Raw genomic sequence first — 19,630 nt, forward strand, 5'->3', positions numbered from 1 at the left:
ATTTTTCGGTTTTTGGCGGATTTTTAGGCGATTTTACTGTAATTTTTACAGTTTTTATACCTTTTTTCTGTATTTTTTGACCAATTTTTCTTTTTTTCAGGAAAATAATTGATTTTCAGACTCAAAAAAGGCCTACAGAATAGATGAACTACGATGAATCGAATGCTTCATACGCAATCAGAACCGCAGACGTCGTTTGGGGTAAGAATTTTGACTAGAAAAATAGAGAAATATATTGATTACGTCATATTTGCAGATTTTTGACCGATTTTCATCAGATTTTCGATAAAAAATCTGTTAAAAAACTGTAAAAATCACACTTTTTCCATCGAAAATTGAAATTCTAGTCTAAAAATCTGATTTTTTAGGAGCTAATTAACCGGAAACCGTTAAAAAACCATCAAAAACCATTGGAAACCAATGAAAATCACCCGGGGACGAGTTTTTTCAAATTTTGGTTTTCTAGGCCACCAAGTGAAAAACTAGTCCCCGGGTGGCTGTTGAGGGTTTTTAATGACTTTTGGTGGTTTCGAATTCGTTTTCGATTAAAATTTTGCACTAAAAAGCAGATTTTCATCTCGTCTGGCGCACTTTTGACGCGTTTTCTTAAATTTTTTATCAAAATTGCTGCTCTGGAGCAAAAATTTTCAGCGAAAATTCTGATTTTTCGATAAAATCTCGTGATTTTCAGTGCATTTGCCGCAAAATTGAGACAAAAATCATCAAAATCCGTATGGAATTGAAGATTTTGGCTAAAAATAGCGAAATTTTGTTATTTTTTGATCAAAAACTCAGTTTTCTCTGGAAATTTCTAGTCAAAATTTCATATTTTCGCGTTTTTATCTAGAAAACTGACAGAAATTGCTTAAAAAGTAGAGAAATTCAATTAAAAATCAGAGTATTTGCCAGAAATCAAGTTTAAAACACGTCTAGCGCACCTTTGGCGCGTTTTCAGTCAAAAATATGCATTTTAGACGTATTTCAACTCTAAATTTTCAGTTTGAAAGTTTTCTGGCGCACCTCCGACGCGTTATTTAATTTTTAGTGAAAAATACGAATTTTAGCTCAAAAATCCTCAAAATTTAGTTAAAAATGAGATTTTCGGACTGAAATTGGCAGTAATCTACAATTTTCAGTCAAAAATTGGTGATTTCGATCTCTAGAAGTTGAAATCTCATATTTCCCTATTTTTGATCGTTTTCATCGAATTTTAAGCCAAAAAATTGACTAAAAAGAGCGAAAATAAGTGATTTTTCGGAAAAAAAAAACAGATTTCAACTCAAAAATTGGATTTTTTCCGATTTTTAGCCGAAAATCTTGATTTTTGTGGGAAAATGAAGTTAAAAACCACTAAAAACCCTCAGAAACAGCCCGGGGATTAGTTTTTCACTTGGTGGCCTAGAAAACCAAATTTTGAAAAAAACTCGTCCCCAGGTCATTTTTATTGGTTTCACGGTTTCCGGTTGATTAGCATCTGAAAAATCCGATTTTTCGCTTAAAATTTCAGAAAATTAACGAAAATTATCTCTAATTTTGCAGTCATCATCTCAACATATGCAACAACAGAGACAACAACAACAACAGCAACATAATCCTCATCAGAATCAACATCAACAACTCATAAATCATATACTTCACGCCACGTATGCCGATGGAAATGGAGCAGGATTTCTGAATCCAGCTCAGCAGAAGGTAGACACCACCACATCTTTTGGACTGAAAATTAGAGAAAAATGGTGATTTTTGAGTGAAAAGAGTGATTTTCTGATCGAAAATCCATCATTTTGGGGTAAAAAATCGGCTTTTTCAGCTCAAAAATGAGTATTTTTAGACCTCAAAACGGGAATTTTCAGTCAAAACTCACTTTAACAAGAGAAAATCAAATTTACAGTTCAAATAGTACAACAATATAGATTTTCTGCTGAAAACTGTCGATTTTTTGCCGATATGTCATATTTTTGAGTGAAAAATAACAGATTTATCGGGTTTTTGGTTGAAAATGAGCAAGAAATACCGTAATCTCAGCTGAAAATCGTCAAAAATACATCTGGCGTACGTTAGGCGCGTTCTGACTCGAATTCTTTTTAGAATTCTCGAAAAATGAGAGAATTTCGAACAGAAAATCGTGAAAACAGAGTCTGGCGCACCTTCAGCGCGTTTTGGAACCCAAAGTGTTCAAAAATACAACTGGCGCACCTTAGGCGCGTTCTGACTCGAATTCTTTTAAAAAACTTCGAAAAATGAGAGAATTTCGAACTGAAAATCGTGAAAACGGTGTCTGGCGCACCTTCAGCGCGTTTTGACGAAGCGTTTCTTGAGGAATCACTGGAAACCGTTCTTCTGGTGCACCTTAGACGCGTTTTTGTTTGAAAAACTGCAGTTTTAAAGTTGGCTGAAAATGAGCGCCAAAATTAAGATTTTTGAGCTGAAAGTTGCCAGAAACTTATCTGTCGCACCTTAGACGCGTTTTTACTGAAAAACTGGAAAAACTTCATTTTCTCAAAAAATTTTGACTCAAAAATCTAATTTTTAGCAGTAGAGAACGCAAATTTCAGGACTAAAATCTCATTTTTGTCTTAAATTAGAAGTTTTTTCATGGTTTCCGATCCGAAATCGACGATTTTCAGCCGAAAATGTGATTTTCTCTTAATAAAGCTAGTTTTGACTGAAAATTCCAGTTTTGAGGTCAAAAAATACTCATTTTTGAGCTGAAAAAGCCGAATTTTACCCCAAAATGATGGATTTTCTATGAGAAAACCCACTTTTTTCACTCAAACATCACCGTTTTTTCCAGAAAAATCTAGTTTTTAATCAAAAAAGTTCCTCACTAAACCTAATAGTTCCCCAAACAGTTTCAGTTTGATTTCCTTCCGAATCTTCAAGGACATCCGCCTCATTTAATGCAAAACGGAGGCGGACTCAATGGAAATCAACAGAGAAATGGAGGAAACCAACCGAATGGCGGCGGAACGAATAATGGAGTGAATACGCCGAAAAAGAATAAGAAGGGACAAGGACCCGGAAGGAGGCCTGCTCTTGATGCTAATGTAAGGCTGAAAATAGGCTGAAAATATGTCAAAAAACGAGTTTTTTGCATAGAAATTGTCTTAAACATGCTGAAAATCGAATCAGAACCATATAGAAACTTGAAAAATCGAGAAAACGCGTCCTAGGCGCGCCAGATTTCCAGCTGATTCGGTTTATGACGCGCCAGAGGTACGCCAGACACAAAATTAGCTTGGTATGGAAAACGAGTCAAAGGCGCGCCAGTTGTTTGGATTTGACGTTTTCTGGATCAAAACGCGCCCGAGGTGCCCCAGATTGACTTTTTAATCGAAAAAAAACTGAATTTAGTCAGAAATTCGTTAGCAGAACGCGCCGAAAGTGCGCCGCACAATTAAAAAAAAAGTCAATCTGGAGCTCCTTATGCGCGTTTTGATCCAGAAAATGTAAAAAATCCAAAAACTGGCGTGCCTCTAACTCGTTTTTCATATCAAAACTGAGCAATGATTGTGTCTGGCGTACCTCTGACGCGTCAGAAACCGAATTCTGGCGCGCCTAGGACGCGTTTCCACACAAAAATTCGCAAAAACTACCGATTTTCGGGAATTTTCCACCCGAAAACCACCTCTGGGGCACCCTAGACGCTTTTTGATTCAGAAAATGTAAAAATCCAAAAACTGGCACGCCTCCGGCTCGTTTTTCAAAACTTAGATAATTGGCGCGTCAGAGATCGAATCAGCTGGAAATCTGGCGCGCCTAGGACGCGTTTTCCACACAAAAATCCCCAAAAACCGCCGATTTTCGTCAATTTTCCACCAAAAAATCCCACAAATTTTGATTTTTCAGGGAATGCCAAAAGAGCGTCCATTCGTGTGTCCCCGTTCGGATTGTCAAAAGAGATTCTGTCGAAATGATCATTTACAAAGACATATGAGAATTCATACGGGACAACGACTATTTCAGTGTCGAACGTGTCTCCGTTCGTTCTCTCGTTCTGATCATTTGGCAAAACACGAGAGAACTCATTCAGCCGATAAACCGTATAGTTGTTTGACGTGTGCACGACGATTTCATAAACACGAGGAAAAGAAGAAGCATGAGGAGGTAATTATGAGTGGAAATTTTGATGGAAATTAGTCGAAAAATCATCAAAAAATGACTGAAATGAGAATAAAATGACTGAAAATAGTCAAAAATTGACTGAAATTGGGCAAAAAATGACGGATTTGGACCCAAAAGTGTCGTCTGGCGCAACTTCAGCGCGTTTTGACGGAATTTTTCTTGAAAAATTGGTGAAATTCATCAAGAAATGTAATTAGAGGAAATTAGTCGAGAAATCATCAAAAAATGGCTTAGGCTTAAAATGAGCTAAAAATCGTTAAAAGTGTCGTCTGGCGCACCTTCAGCGCGTTTTGACGGAATTTTTCCCTAAAAATTTTGGAAAATGAAGAATTTTGAACAGAAAGCCGTAACAACGGAGTCTGGCGCACCTGAGACGCGTTTTTACGGAACATTTCTTGAGAAATAGTGAAAATCATCAGAAAATCTTGAATTTCGACCATCTGGTGCACCTTCGACGCGTTTTTCTGAAAAACCCAATCTTCTCAATAAAATATTATCGAAAAACAGTAAAATTGGCTGAAAATTATCAAAAAATGTAGTAATCCGAGCAAAAAAATCGTCAAAAACACATCTGGCGCACCATAGGCGCGTTTTTGTTTGAAAAAATGGTAATTTTCTCAATAATACGCCTTTCGAAGCAAGTCAATTGTCTTATAATGAACCAAAATTGAGATTTTTGAGATGAAAGTCGTCAGAAACTCATCTGGCGTACCTTGAGCGCGTTTTCGCTCCGAAAACCACATCCGGAAATCGGCTGGCGCGCCTTGCGGCGCTTTTATTGTATCGAAAATTGTGGCAAACACTCAGTTGCTAGTAGATCATTTGCTATTTTCCCGTTTGCTATTGAGTCTCACTTGCTATAGAGGATCACTTGCTATATTGGACTCACTTGCTATGAAATTTCAAAATTTCAAAGTCTCATTTGCTATTAAAAGTCTCACTAGCTATTCGAAATCTCACTTGCTATTTTTTTGGCTCATTTGCTATTTGCAGGGTGATTTTTCCAGTTTTCGATTTTTGTCGGCGCTTGTTCCACACTTGCAAGCTTGTTATTATTGTGACTTCTGCATGTTTCGAGCTCACATGGAATGTATTTTGACTGCCCCACCCCTAAAGTACCTATTTTTTTTGCTTATTCGATGAGTTTTGCCAAGAAAAAATGAGTCACAATGAATTTTACTGTGACGTAACCTCGTTTTTGAAAAATTAAATTTTTTCGAAAAATTTTTTTTCATAAATTTTTTGGTTATTTTCCCGGTTTGTTCAGAAAATGAGTTAGTAACATAACTGTAGCAGATTTCATGTAGTTTTTGACCAAAATATGAAACTTGTGAAAAAATTTTTGGTCCTGAAAAAGGTGAAAATGTGATTTATCATAGAACTCTGTAATTTTGCTTACAAGCTCAATTAATTGAATTTCGGTTTCGATCTATGATTTCATCAATGTATAAATATTTTGTTCGAAACCACCGAGGAATATTAGAAAATAAGGTGGACTAGCCCCTTAAACATAAAAAATGTATTCTGTTAATCGAACAAGTCTCCTCTCAGTGAGGAGGCACTAGCGAGGTGTCGAGAGGAAGTCAAAGAAAAAGTTTGAGACGATGGTACAGGCTCAGAAATTGAGCAAAAGTTTTGAAACTTTGTGCATGAACAGATCAATCCTTGTACTTTAATTTTGTAGTTGGCTGTTTTTTTATGCAGGTCTTCCCTGGACTGTTGTACTATATTGAACGTGACTGAGTCTCTATGAGCTACAGTAACCCAGGGAGGGGTCATACAAAAAAGTGATCAACTAAGAAAATGATATGCTAGGTTTGAGCATTTTACTCACAAAATTTCATGTTTACCGGTCCATTTTTGAGCTCAGGGCTAGTTGTCGATCAACAAAAATGTATAGAGAAATAGTCGTTTCTCACTTCATAGATCGAAACCGAAATTCAATTAATTGAGCAAAATTACTGAGTTCTATGATAAATCACATTATCACCTTTTTCAGGACCAAAATTTTTTTTCACAAGTTTCATATTTTGGTCAAAAACTACATGAAATCTGCTACAATTATGTTACTAACTCATTTTCTGAACAAACCGGGAAAATAACCAAAAAATTTAAGAAAATAAATTTTCGAAAAAATTTAATTTTTCAAAAACGAGGTTACGTCACAGTAAAATTCATTGTGACTCACTTTTTTCTTGGCAAAACTCATCGAATAAGCAAAAAAAATAGGTACTTTAGGGGTGGGGCAGTCAAAATACATTCCATGTGAGCTCGAAACATGCAGAAGTCACAATAATAACAAGCTTGCAAGTGTGGAACAAGCGCCGACAAAAATCGAAAACTGGAAAAATCACCCTGCAAATAGCAAATGAGCCAAAAAAATAGCAAGTGAGATTTCGAATAGCTAGTGAGACTTTTAATAGCAAATGAGACTTTGAAATTTTGAAATTTCATAGCAAGTGAGTCCAATATAGCAAGTGATCCTCTATAGCAAGTGAGACTCAATAGCAAACGGGAAAATAGCAAATGATCTACTAGCAACTGAGTGTTTGCCGAAAATTGTTTGGTTTCCTAAAAAATCGAAGACTTCTAGTCCAACTTTATCTGGCGCACGTTCAGCGCGTTTTGACTTGAAAGCTGCACAGAAAATGGCGTAATTCGTTGAAAAATCATAATTTTTTTTGCCGAAACTAGTCATGGGGCACCTTCAGCGCGTTTTCAGTAAGAAAATTGCTTAAAAATCAGGATTTTTGCCAGAAATCAAGTCGAAAATATCGTCAGGCGCGTCTTTGACGCGTTTCAGACGTATTTCAGCTCTAAATTTTCAGTTTGAAAGTTGTCTGGCGCACCTCCAACGCGTTATCTAATAAATTTTTTGAAAAGTTTCAGAAATGTCAGCATAAATCAGAAGAACAACAAGGCGCCGGTGGAAATCGTCAACAATTGAATGTGATGGGCGGTGGAGCGCATATGTATCAGAATCCGGTGAGTTTTTTTTGATCTACTCGTTTTTAATCGTTTTTTCCGGCGGGAATTTCAGACATTGCAAGTGCGCTCTATTGGACTTTTTAAAAAACGCGCCAAAGGTGCCCCTTTTTTGCCGATTTCCGACAAAAAACGATGATTTTTCAACGAAAAAATAAATTAGTTAACGCGTCGAAGGTGCGCCAGATTTTTGATAAAAACTGTGGTTTTTTATTGAAATTCTTTAATTTAGAGCGATTTTTGTAAGTTTTCTTCCTGAAAACGCGCCAAAGGTGCCCCTGACTAGTTTTATCCCGATTTCCGACAAAAAACGATGATTTTTCAGCGAAAAAAAAAAATTAGATAACGCGTCGAAGGTGCGCCAGACAACTTTCAAACTGAGCATTTTGAATCGAAATACGTCTGAATTGCATCATAGTTAAAAAAAACCATTTTTGACAGAAAACGCGTCAAAGGTGCGCCAGATTTTCGGTAAAAACTGTGATTTTTTATTAAAATTTTTTAATTTTAAAGCGATTTTTGTTAGTTTTCTTCCTGAAAACGCGCCAAAGGTGCCCCTTTTTCAACGAATTTTTTTAATGAATTTTTTTAGTCAAAACGCGTCAAAGGTGCGCCAGTGTTCAATAGAGCGTACTTGCTTTTTGTCTGAAATTCTCTCGTTTTTGATGATGGCTGAATGTTGTTGTAATTTATATATATATATTTGCTTTTTTGATTGATTTGAGAATGATTTTTCTTTCTTTTTTTTTGATTTCTTTGGTATTGTGTTGTGTTGACATTTCCTCTTTTTTTTCGGTTTTCTCCGGGTGATTTTTGTGATTTGTGATGATGAGAGTATTCGTGGCTTAACCCCCCAAATTCCATTAATTTTCAGCTAAAATGAGATGGAAAATCTGGAAAAAACCCCCAGAAATAGCAAAAATACGCGGAAAAATTCGCGAAAATTCACGAAAATCGACACTTTTTGGGGATTTTTGTGTGAAAACGCGTCCTAGGTGCGCCAGATTTCCAGCTAATTCGCTTTCGGACGCGCCAGAGGTACGCCAGACACAAGATTCACTTAGTTTTGGTCTGAAAAACGAGCCAGAGGCACGCCAGAAGGATTTTTCTAAATCAAAAAGCGCCTAAGGTGCCCCAGATTGACTTGTTTTTTTAAAATTGTCTGGCGCACTTTCGGCGCGTTCTTGTAACGAATTTCTGACTAAATTCAGTTCTTTTTCGATTAAAAACTCAATCTGGGGCACCTCAGGCGCTTTTTGATCCAGAAAATTTCAAAAAAATCCAAGAACTGGCGTGCCTCTGACTCGTTTTTCAGACCAAGTTTTGTGTCTGGCGTACCTCTGGCGCGTCAGAAACCGAATTAGCTGGATATTTTTTTTGCTTTTTTTGAGCGGTTTTTGCAAACAAAAACGCGCTAATAGTGCGCCAGATAAGATTTTAGACAATCTGTATTTCACAGTGTTCAAAATCTTATCTGGCGCACCTTCAGCGCGTTTTTCTTTACCAAAATCGCCCAATCTAACCAAATAAACACTGAACTCTCGGATTTTGCGATGATGAAAAGTTTGTCTGGCGCACTTTCGGCGCGTTCTGTACACGGATTTCTAAGATTTCTTTGATTTCAAAGTATTTTCAAAACAAAAAACTGAGTTTTTAAGATCTAACTGAAAAAAGTCAATCTGGGGCACCCTAAACGCTTTTTTGATTCTGAAAATGTTAAAAAATCCAAAAACTGGCGCGCCTCCGGCTCGTTTTTCATACCAAGCTAGTTTTGTGTCTGGCGTACCTCTGGCGCGTCAGAAAAGGAATTATCTGGAAATCTGGCGCGCCTAGGACGCGTTTTCACACAAAAATCCCCCAAAAACTGCCGATTTTCCATTAAAAAAACCGCAAGAATCTATAAAAAGTCACTCTGGGGCACCGTAGGCGCGTTTTGGTCCAGAAAATTTCAAACTTCTATATGTCTGGCGCACCTAGGACGCGGTTTTCACACAAAAATCTTCAAAAAATGCCGATTTTCAGAAATTTTCCACCCGAAAACCACCTCTCTGGGACACCGTAGACGCTTTTTTGATTCAGAAAATGTCAAAAAATCCAAGAACTGGCGTACCTCTGACGCGCCAGTAACCGAATTAGCCTGATATCTGGCGCGCCAAAGACGCGTTTTCTCGATTTTTCAAGTCTATATGATTCTGATTCGATCTAGACGCTTTTTTGCTTCAGAAAATGTCAAAAAATCCAAAAACTGGCGCGCCTCCGGCTCGTTTTTCCTTGATTTTAGCTGAAAATTCTTGCCTGAATACCCGTCGCTTCTCCTTCTATCATCCCTGTAATTCGAATGAATGTACCAACACAATCCGTCTATCTAATTCTCTCATCTCATTTCAATTTCAAAAATGCAAATATATATATTCAGCAACAGAATCCATCCACTCAATCATCTCAATTCACATCATCATCATCAGCTCATTTCAATCGTATTGTAGATGATATTGAACGCTTCAATGCAATCGCCGAACTCCAACAACTTGATGATGATACAATCGACGACGACGGCTCCATTTAATAATCAGAAGACACCGAATCCACTTGAGATTCGATCACTCATCGCGCCGAATCGCCAATCTTAGACGGTACATTTTGACCGGAAAAATGGAAAAATTGACTGAAAATTGGCTGAAAGTGCAGTTTTTCGAGTCAAAAACGGCTGAAAATCGATTTTTTTCGGCTAAAAAATGACTTAAAATCGAAATACTGTATCTGGCGTACGTTTGACGCGTTTTTAGAAAAACACTGTATCTGGCGCGCCTTTGACGCGTTTTCCCAGCGACATCCGCTCAGAAACTGCGCAAAAAGATCCAGAAGCAAATTCAATCTGTCTGGCGCGTCGTCGCCGCGCCAGACGTTTTTTCATTTTTTTCCAAAAATGCTTAAAAATGCGGATTTTCATCTGCCTGGCGCACTTTTGACGTGTTTTTTCCTGAATTTCTTCACAAAAACTCAGTTTTCACTGACCATTCAAATCTGGCGCGACTTTGACGCGTTTTTCCAGCGAATTCCGCTCAGAAACTGCTCAAAAAGCTTCAGTTTCAACCTGTCTGGCGCGTCGTGGGCGCGCTTTCCCACAATTTTCATAGCTAATAGTCAAAAAATTACGATTTCCAGAGCAGAAGAACTATAAAAATGCGAAATTTCAGCGCGCCTGGCGCACTTTTGACGCGTTTTTTTTTGAAAAACTTAGTTATCACCTGCCACAGATCCAAGTTTCAGCCATTCTATTTTTGATTGAAAAAACCAAAACTTGTCTGAAAAATGGACGAAAATTGAGTTTTTCAACTCTAATTGTAAATCACAAGGAAAATCGATTTTTCTCCGAATAATTGATTTTCTGACTAGAAATTTTTAAAAAAGCGGGTTTTTTTCATATTTTTTCTGTCTGGCGCACTTTTTGACGCGTCCAAGGCACGCCAGACGGTTTTCAGACATGTTTTTCGGAAATCAATTGAGGTTTTCCGTGCGAAAACGCGCTCAAGGTACGCCAGACACGATTTTGACGATTTTCAGCAGCAAACATGTTTAAAAATGTCTGGCGCACTTTTGACGCGTTTTTTTCTTCGAAATTTCTCTTGAAAAACTCGGTTAACACTGCCAGAACTCCAAGTTCCAGTCATCCTTCAAAGCTGGCGCGCCTTTGACGCGTTTTTTGTTCTAGAAAATCATCAGAAAAATATAGCTAAAATCTGGCGTACCTTTAACGCGTTGAAGATTAAAACTCGAACATTTTCGGTAGAAAATTGCCAAAAATAATCAAAAGTGACGTTGTCTGGCGCACTTTTGGCGCGTTTTTAACATCTATCAGGGTTTGAAGCGGATTTTGGAGCAAAAGATGAGCAAAAGTGAGATATTTTGAGTACCTGGCGCACCTTTGACGCGTCGTTGTCTGGCGCACTTTTGACGCGTTTTCATTGAAAATACAGTTCAACGCTTTCGATGAGGATTTTAGACCAAAAAAGGCAAATTTTGAGTCATCTGGCGCACCTTTGACGCGTGTTTCCCTAAAAATTAGCAAAAATTGGTATATTTTCAGCTCTCCTCGCAACGCCTACAGTAATCCCATCAAAACTACAGTAATCTCATACACAACTCTATGTACAGTATCCCCATACAGTATCCCCCATTGCATTGTGTCTTATATGTATCGACTCCGCCCCCCTACCTACAGTACCCTCCTACAGTACCCCTCTGAATCCAAAAATTCTCAAATTCCACTTAAGATTTCTGCGTCTCTCTCTCTCTCTCTCTCTCTTTGTGTTTCCCCCCTCGCCACGTGTAATCTCTCAATTTCTCACAATTTCTGAAACTACAGTAACCCAGGAGGTTACTGTAGTTATCTGCTGCTAAGCCCCGCCCCCACCCACCTACAGTATACCCATTTTCAAACACCGTTTGTGCCTTTTCTTCAATTGCTTCTGTATTTCTTGTTAATTGACTATTAAATCCCGCCCCCAATTACGTTAATTGATTGCATAATTGTTTCCACTAATTCTGGCATTACAGTAACCCCTTGAATCTACAGTACCCCCCCCCCCCTCCCACCCAAAAAGATCCTGGATTGGGGTACGGTAGGAAAACATTTTTTGGAATTTAGTGATTTTTAAGCAAAAATTGATGGAAACCCCAATTTTTCCACCCAAAATTGAGTTTTTTAAGTGAAAAATCAATGTTTTTCTCTAAATTTGAGTTTTTCCTTCAAAAAACCGATTTTTACTGAAAAATCCAAAATTTCTCGAATTTTTCCGCTCAAAATGACTGAAAATCTAGTTTTTCCAACGAAAATTCGAATTTTAAGCTGAAAAATCAAATTTTCCAGTTTTTCTGCTCGAAAATCGCTAAAAATCGGCATTTTTTCAGCTGAAAAACCCATTTTTTGGAACGCAAAATTGAGGTTTTATTTGTAAATTTGACTTTTCGGCTCAAAATTTCAGTTTTTTGACCGAAAATTCAACTTTTTACAAGAAAAACCCAAGAAGTCGAATTTTCCAGCTCAAAATTACTGAAAATTCGAGTTTTAGGCTGAAAATCTCAATTTTTACAGTTTTTCAGCACGAAAATCTCTAAAAATCCAAATTTTCCTCATTTTTTTCCTACCGTACCTCTCCCTAAACCCCGCCCCCATGTACTTAATCACTTTCTTCTCTTCCAAATTTTCCTCATTTTCGATGGCATTTTCCTCCTGAAATCAAACATGAATCGAGTATTCTCACCTTCCTATAAGTGCTAAAAACGTCTGAAATTTGTGTGCTTTTTCTCTGTTTCTAACCGCCAAAATACAACCTATTTCACTTAAAATTTGTAATTTTCAGCCAATTTTTTTTTTCAAATTTTTGAAATTTTTTTGAGATTTTCTGAAATTGTTAAAGAAATTAGCTGAAAATTGCTTTTTTGAAAAGATTAATTAATTTCGACAAATAATGAATAAATTAATTGAATATTCACATATATATAGACAATTGCTGAAATTTTTTTTTCAGCCAAAAATTTTTTTTTCAAAAAATCAATAATTTTCAGTGATCAATTGGTGTCGGAGAGTGCTCCAATACGCTTTCCACTCGGCTTTTCGTGTTGTCATATGCTCGGAGTTCATCTGGAAATAATTTTTTAACTTTTTGAAAAAAAATTTTTTTTTCGAAATTTTCAGATTTTTTTCAGCCAAATTTCAGACATACATGACTCGGAACCATCGGAGCCATCGAATTCATTGGTGGAGTTGGGGCGGTGGGAAGGGTGATTGTGGAGATGTCGGATTCTTTCTGGAAAAAATGAGTTTTTTAGGCTGAAAATCTGATTTTTGACTTTTTTAATTGAAAAAAAATGAGAAAAATGTTCATTTTCAATGTTTTCGATGGATTTTTGAGTGAAAAATAGTAGAATTTGGTCAAAAATTGATTAAAATTACTGCAGTTTTTCGACTGAAAGTCCCTATTTTCCGAGTCAAAAAATGTCTGAAAATTGAGTTTCCGACTAGAATTTGCGATTTCCAGCACCAAAAGAACTATAAAAATGCGAAATTTCAGCTGTCTGGCGCACTTTTGACGCGTTTTTTAGAGCAAAAATGACCAAAATTGGGAAATTTTGATTATCAAATCATATGTTTTGTGACAGAACTCCAAGTTCCAGCCATCATTCAAATCTGGCGCGCCTTTGACGCGTTTTTCCAGCGAATTCCGCTCAGAAACTGCTCTGTCTGGCGCGTCGTGGCCGCGCTCTTTTCAACAATTTTCATAGTAAATAGTCAAAAAATTACGATTTCCAGCCAGAAGAACTATAAAAATGCGAAATTTCAGCTGTGTCTGGCGTACGTTTGACGCGTTTTTTGGAGTAAAAGTGACCAATTTTTGAATTTTCTGATTTTTGACTTTTTTAATTGAAAAAAAAATGAGAAAAATGTTCGTTTTCAATGTTTTCGATGGATTTTTGAATGAAAAATAGTAGAATTTGGTCAAAAATTGATTAAAATTACGATTTTCGAGTATTTTTCTCCTGGAAAAACACAATTTTTCGACCCAAAATTGAGTTTTTAATTGAAGAATCCAATTTTCGGCTCAAAAACTCAATTTTTAATTCAAATTCTTTCAAAATATCGGGTTTAGAGCTCAAAATTACTGAAAATCCAGTTTTTATCTATAGAAATTCGAAGTTTAGGCTGAAAAATCTCGAATTTTCCGTTTTTTTTCATTAAAAACTCGCTCTTTGGCTCGAAAAGTTGGATTTTTCGAATAAATATCTCTTTGGATACGTAGAATTTCAAAATTCAGCCGAAAAATTGGGTAAAAATGCGGTTTTAGTGGTTAAAATTGGGTTTTTTTGCAAAAAAAGGAAAAAATCTAGTTTTATCAATTTTTAGCGTGAACGGAGTATAACGATCTGAAAATACGTAAGTAGGCCTCTCTAAATCTGGAAATCTGAAGAAATTTTGTGAAAAAATCTTTTTTTTTCACTTTTTCACCTAAAATTCGTATTTTTCACTGCTTTTCCTGTTTTTTTTCCAATAAAAACTCTCATTTTCACCTTTTCGATAGCTTTTCTCTGCTCAGCCGACTTCCACGCAGGTCCGAAAATCGCCGCGTCGTGAGACGTCTCTTTTTTCGATTTTTGGTCCTAAAAACTCAATTTTTCCATGAAAATTATCGATTTTTCTCACTTTTTTCGCCGTCGTTCCACTTTTGAATGTTCCCACTTGAAATCCGCCTTCTTCAATCTCCTCAATCGCTTTAGTCCTCGCCAAATGCTCCGCCGGCGTCATTTCTTCGTATTTCTGTGATTTTTGGGCGGAAAAATTCGAAAAATCAGAAATTCCAGACGAACGGGCGGTCTCCAGATTGTGACGCATCTTTTCCTTCATTTTTGACACTTCCTAAAGCGAATAAGTAGTTTTTTTCGAATTTTTCCGATTTCTTACACTAGAATGATCTTTTTGAGATCGATGCCGGTCACGATCACGATCCCGACGGTCCTTATCATATCGACTGCTGGAAAATCGATTTTTCAGTCAAAAAATTTCAGAAAACGGTTGAAAACTCACGGAGAACGAGGCATTTTAGTTTTGAATGCGAAATAAATAGTTTGCGCGTCAAATTAAATGCCGTGTACGCAATTGTACGCAATCGGGAAATGCGTCAAGGGGAGGGTTGGCGTGTTTCTCGTTTTTTAGACTTTTTCGATAAAAACGTGATTTTTAGATGATTTTCAAAAATCCATTCTCGGTGCTTGCTAAATGGGACCACTGGCTACATTTTAAGTACAAAAACCTCGCTGGTCGTTCGATACGAATAGCTGCATGCTCGTTTGAAATTTCAAAATCCTAATTGTTGAATGAATTTCTGCGAAAATGGTTTTAATAACTTCAAAAGGACGCGGTTTTCAACAACAAGCAGATTTGAAGGAATATTATTTGTTTTATTAAAAAAAAATAAAAATAAAAATAGGAAGAACACATTTGTCGGTAGGATTTAGATAGAAAGAAATTCTTTGAGCTGAGAAACAGAGCTGCGCGGAAGTAAAATTTTCAAAAAAGGAAGTCGGAAGAAGGAAATGAAAAAAGGGCAGAAGTCGGAAGTAATTTTTTCAAAACGGATGTCGAAAGCTATTTTTAGGAACATACAAACAACACGCGTCGGAGCATCGTAAATTGATGGCAATTGACGGAATTCCGCACAGCTCTGCTGAGCACAGCTCTATCACTAAAAAAAATTATGTCATGACAGGAATTCCGTTTCCAAAACGCATGCGTCTCCTGCGAAGTTCGTTCGTAATTTCATCAATCTCTTCTTGGATTTCCACGATTATTTGATTATTCTCTTTTACTGTCCTCATCTTTTCCTCCAATGCTCTTCTCCGTTGTAACATGTTCAGAAGCTCATATTCACGAGCATACGGTTCATCGTCAAAAAAAATGCGCTTATCAATAGACCAGGTATGAATGAAAAAATGTGTCAAACCCCAAAATATACTCAGTATTTGCCTTTTTCGGTTTGCCGGTGAATTCACTGCGCTGAAAACGAATACGTTTTAGTGGAGACTGGACTGACACAAACTTACAGCAGAATGTTCCACGACTTTTCACGTTTTGATTGCAATACAACTAAGTCGTTGAACAGAACTTCGTCTGTTATTATTAATTGCTCATCTCTTTCAATTTGAATTCTATCGAATAAGTCGTTTTCAGAATTCGCCCAGAATAAAAGAAGTTTGTTGATGTCGACAACAGTTAATTTGTTCTTTCCAAGTTGGATCATACAATTTTCATTCTTGACTGAGAGAAGATGTTCCAGACGAATCCAACGAGCATCACAATAACGGACATCAGTGTACTGGAAGAGCTGTAATAATGTTGGTTCAAACTCAGTTTCAAAATTCCACCCACCGTCTGCGTATCACTCATTAGCATACTCTCTCGCATAGTATTTAGATAAATCAGGAAATGTTTTGAGATTTTCTGACATTTACACCATCAGAAAGTCATAAAAATCAAAATTTTCTTTCTGTTCAGAAAAAGTTTTGCGACCTCGAAAGTTGGAAACCCAGCTGAAGTAACACCGAAAAACTCAGTTTCTTCGGAAAGACTGATCATTCTTATCAGAGCTGTGGTAAAATTTTTGAAAAGGGAAGAAGGAAGAAGGAAGAAGGAAGTGAAAGGAAGTGAAAAAAGGCCCGGAAGAAGGAACTTGGGTTCCGAACCGGGAAATCGGAAGTTAATTTTGAAAATGACAAATTTGAGGAAACTTTTTTCTACTCATCTCTGAAAACGAATTCTGATGTTGTTTCATACAAAATTCCGTCAAAAACCACCAAAATTCCGCCAAAATTCCGTCGAAAATTATAAAATTTTAGTAAACTTTTCAACGGAAGAAGGAACAAGGAAGAAGGAAGTGAAAAAAGGCCCGGAAGAAGGAAGTCGAAGGAAGGAATTCCGGTGGGCAAAACTGGACGGACGCGCTTTGGAGTACGACCGGCGCTTTAGACCACTCGGCCATGCGGCACATTTAAAAAGGGGTGGGTACCAGAGTTGCATGGAAGTGAAAATTTCTTATCCGGAAGTCGGAAGCGATTTCCTTATCCGGAAGTCGGAAGTCGGAAGTGAATTTCCTTAACCGGAAGTCGGAAGTCGGAAGGGAAAAAACGCCCGGAAGTCGGAAGTTGGAAGTCGGAAGTCGGAAGTCGGAAGTCGGAATTACATGTTTTCTCAAACTTTCAAAAACTACAAGAGAAAAGATTATAAAATTGGCGGAAATCAGTGGAAAATTCATTTAGATGAACCGCCGAAGACGGGGCAGACAGGCTGATTTTGCATACAATACCACGAATACGAAATAATAGAGTATGAAAATTCACAAAATTATACAAAAAGTCTTCCTCTACACTAAATGGATATGCATTCTGAGGAAGCATTTCAGGAAATCGAGATATTGAAGCTTTTATGTGCCCGAAAAGGTAAAAATGTGACTTTTTTGTTGAGAGTTACTGTAGGCAATGCAAACGTGCCCTACGGCTAATTTTCTTCTTTTTTTGATGCTGTGTACCGTGAAAAATTGAGAAATGCAGAAAAATAGAGATATTTCACAAGAGAGAATTTTGGTGGAGCGCGGTTGCCAATACCGTTCAAGAATGATACTAGCACATCACTCTTTTCATTACCCCGCACTCTGTCAGAATTAAAGAAAATTGCGGGTAGAGAGACGTAGAGAAAAATAATATTTTTCAAGAGGCTTCCGGTAGGGCGCAGTTATGACAACAGTTCCGCGCTAATACATAAGTACTCTGTTTGAATGCAGATCGACCGGGCCGGACCGGAATACGACAGGTACAGTAGCGAGCATAAGTGAGTATACCTCCATACTTTCATATGTATCTCAGCTGAAACAAGTCCGTTTTGCATAAACTTTTTTTTCAAAAATAGCTGAAATATTCAGTAAAATTGACATACGTTTTTTGTCCGAAGTGATCAACTGATTTTTAAGATTATCGATTTTTCCTGATCTTGATTTCAAAATCCGAAAAAAAACTTTTTATTTTTGAACTGGACTCTATGATTTTTTGAGTTAAAAATGTTGAGCAACGTTCATAAAAATAAAATATGCTGTTAGAATGCTTCTGTGCATCTTGATCACCGTGCTACAACTCCAGAAGTCCAAAGTGGTATGCTTGGCTAAATTGTCATAACTCATCGAAAAATGGTTCAATTTGGTTGAAAATTGCGAGAAAAGATGCGTAATATGTTTAGTAACAATCTTATAATTAGAAATAATGTTTTTGAGAAAAATTTTGGTTTCCAACTTTTGCCCAATTTTTTATGTTTTTTGATTATAAAACAGTAACAATTTGCGAGTTTGAGTTGAATTTTACATGAAACATCAAATTTAAATTTTCATTAATTTAATTACAGCAGTTTCAAAAAACTTATGTCAATTTTACTGGATACTTCAGCTATTTTTAAAAAAAGTTTATGCAAAACGGACTTGTTCCAGCTGAGATACATATGAAAGTATGGAGGTATACTCACTTATGCTCGCTACTGTATGTGGTTTACTAGTGTGGTCAAACTAACATTCGGGTGGTAGTAGTCTTCTGGAATTTGCCCTGTGACTATATCCAAATCTTGATCTTCCCTGTCAAAGTCCATCACAGCATCCAGTTCATCTTTTTCAAATTTTCCTCCGTTCAAACATAACACTTCAAATTTTTGAAATTCCGAAATCGCCAATATCTCTCCAGCTGTAGAATTCAGTCCGGCCGAGACAATGTCCAATGTGTATGGACCACACTGGAACATGTTGTTAATCCGGATGAATAGTTGACGTGTGTTTTCGAGAATTGTTGATCTTTCAGACAACCTGAACAACTTGATATCAGAGTTGTTGGGAAGTAAACTCGGAAGTTAGACGGAAATGAGTTTTATTTCGACAATTCGAAACAAACTTCAAAAATATGAAGTTAATATGTTGTATTGATAGTATTACTACCCTTCGAGCATAAAAAATTCCGAAATTTTTCTTATCCCCTACCAGTAGACCCGAAAAAGTCTTCACTTCCGACTTCCGACTTCCGGGTTTCAAATTCGGCTGCTTTTTCGGGTCTACTGGTAGGGGATAAGAAAAATTTCAGAATTTTTTATGCTCGATGGGTAGTAAAACCATCAATACAACATATTAACTTCATGTTTTTGAAGTTCGTTTCATATTGTCGAAATAAAACTCACTTCCGTCTAACTTCCGAGTTTACTTCCCAACAACTCTGCTTGATATCATATTATATGTCTCTCAAAACCAGGGTTGGGAAATCCCGGGCTGGCCCGGCCCGGATTCAAAAAATGTGCACAATTTTTTCACATGTTTTTCGAAATTTTCATTGAAAAGTAATCAAAATTCTCCAAAATTCTCGTACTCTTCAGTTTTTATCGATATTCCAAAACATAGTCGAAAATTCGACTTTTTTGCAAAAAAAATTCAAATGCCCGGCACGGAATTTCCCAACCGTGCTCAAACCCCTGCAAAAACAAATTTAAATCAAGAGCATTTGCGACAACCCTGCAGTTGTATAACTCCTTCGGTGCTACCCGTGTTAAAAACTTGTCAACTACAAAAGTGAAGCTCTAGATTTTACAACACTTCAAACACTCACCATGACTTCAATTCTTGTTTCATCACTTTCGGTGAATTGGTAAGGTTTCGAGTTGAGGCCCCACAACAAATTATCAATTTTGGATTGAACAAAGAAATCGCCGTGTTTTCACCATTGAAAAAAATCGTTGCCTCTTTAATCCGGATATAAGACATTTTTACTAGGGATTCCATATACTTTGAGGTGATGGCTGTTTTTATTCTGGAGAAAGGAAATAAGAAAAATTACGACAGTTCCCATATTAAAATATCAAAAGACTCACATTTCATCAATTTCCATGGATCTAATCACATTTTTCAGAGGTAAAAAAGGTAGTTTTCTTAATGGGAAAGGCCGGGGTACC

General features: G+C 36.9%; 3 protein-coding genes across 3 annotated transcripts; 1 reads left to right on the top strand and 2 right to left on the bottom strand.

The window, feature by feature from the left end:
• Nucleotides 1-153: 153 nt before the first annotated feature.
• Nucleotides 154-9,676, top strand: GCK72_015411 (uncharacterized protein; the record flags this gene model as incomplete). The annotated part of the gene is made up of 6 exons (XM_053730849.1): nucleotides 154-201; nucleotides 1,540-1,692; nucleotides 2,859-3,047; nucleotides 3,850-4,107; nucleotides 7,015-7,110; nucleotides 9,527-9,676. 6 exons carry the CDS (start codon nucleotides 154-156, stop codon nucleotides 9,674-9,676), a joined length of 894 nt encoding a protein of 297 aa, XP_053585621.1.
• Nucleotides 9,677-12,664: 2,988 nt separating this feature from the next.
• On the bottom strand, nucleotides 12,665-14,706 carry GCK72_015412 (uncharacterized protein; the record flags this gene model as incomplete). Its single annotated transcript, XM_053730850.1, has 6 exons — nucleotides 12,665-12,754; nucleotides 12,837-12,920; nucleotides 14,179-14,268; nucleotides 14,312-14,524; nucleotides 14,570-14,639; nucleotides 14,693-14,706. 6 exons carry the CDS (start codon nucleotides 14,704-14,706, stop codon nucleotides 12,665-12,667), a joined length of 561 nt encoding a protein of 186 aa, XP_053585622.1.
• A 654-nt stretch (nucleotides 14,707-15,360) lies between these two features.
• On the bottom strand, nucleotides 15,361-19,566 carry GCK72_015413 (uncharacterized protein; the record flags this gene model as incomplete). Its single annotated transcript, XM_053730851.1, has 5 exons — nucleotides 15,361-15,661; nucleotides 15,709-15,989; nucleotides 18,215-18,500; nucleotides 19,288-19,488; nucleotides 19,550-19,566. The coding sequence occupies 5 exons, from the start codon at nucleotides 19,564-19,566 to the stop codon at nucleotides 15,361-15,363; spliced, it is 1,086 nt and encodes a 361-aa protein (XP_053585623.1).
• Between the last annotated feature and the right edge of the window lie 64 nt (nucleotides 19,567-19,630).

The sequence above is a fragment of the Caenorhabditis remanei genome, chromosome IV, assembly GCF_010183535.1.
Source record: "Caenorhabditis remanei strain PX506 chromosome IV, whole genome shotgun sequence".
In the NCBI taxonomy this organism is placed as follows: domain Eukaryota; kingdom Metazoa; phylum Nematoda; class Chromadorea; order Rhabditida; family Rhabditidae; genus Caenorhabditis; species Caenorhabditis remanei.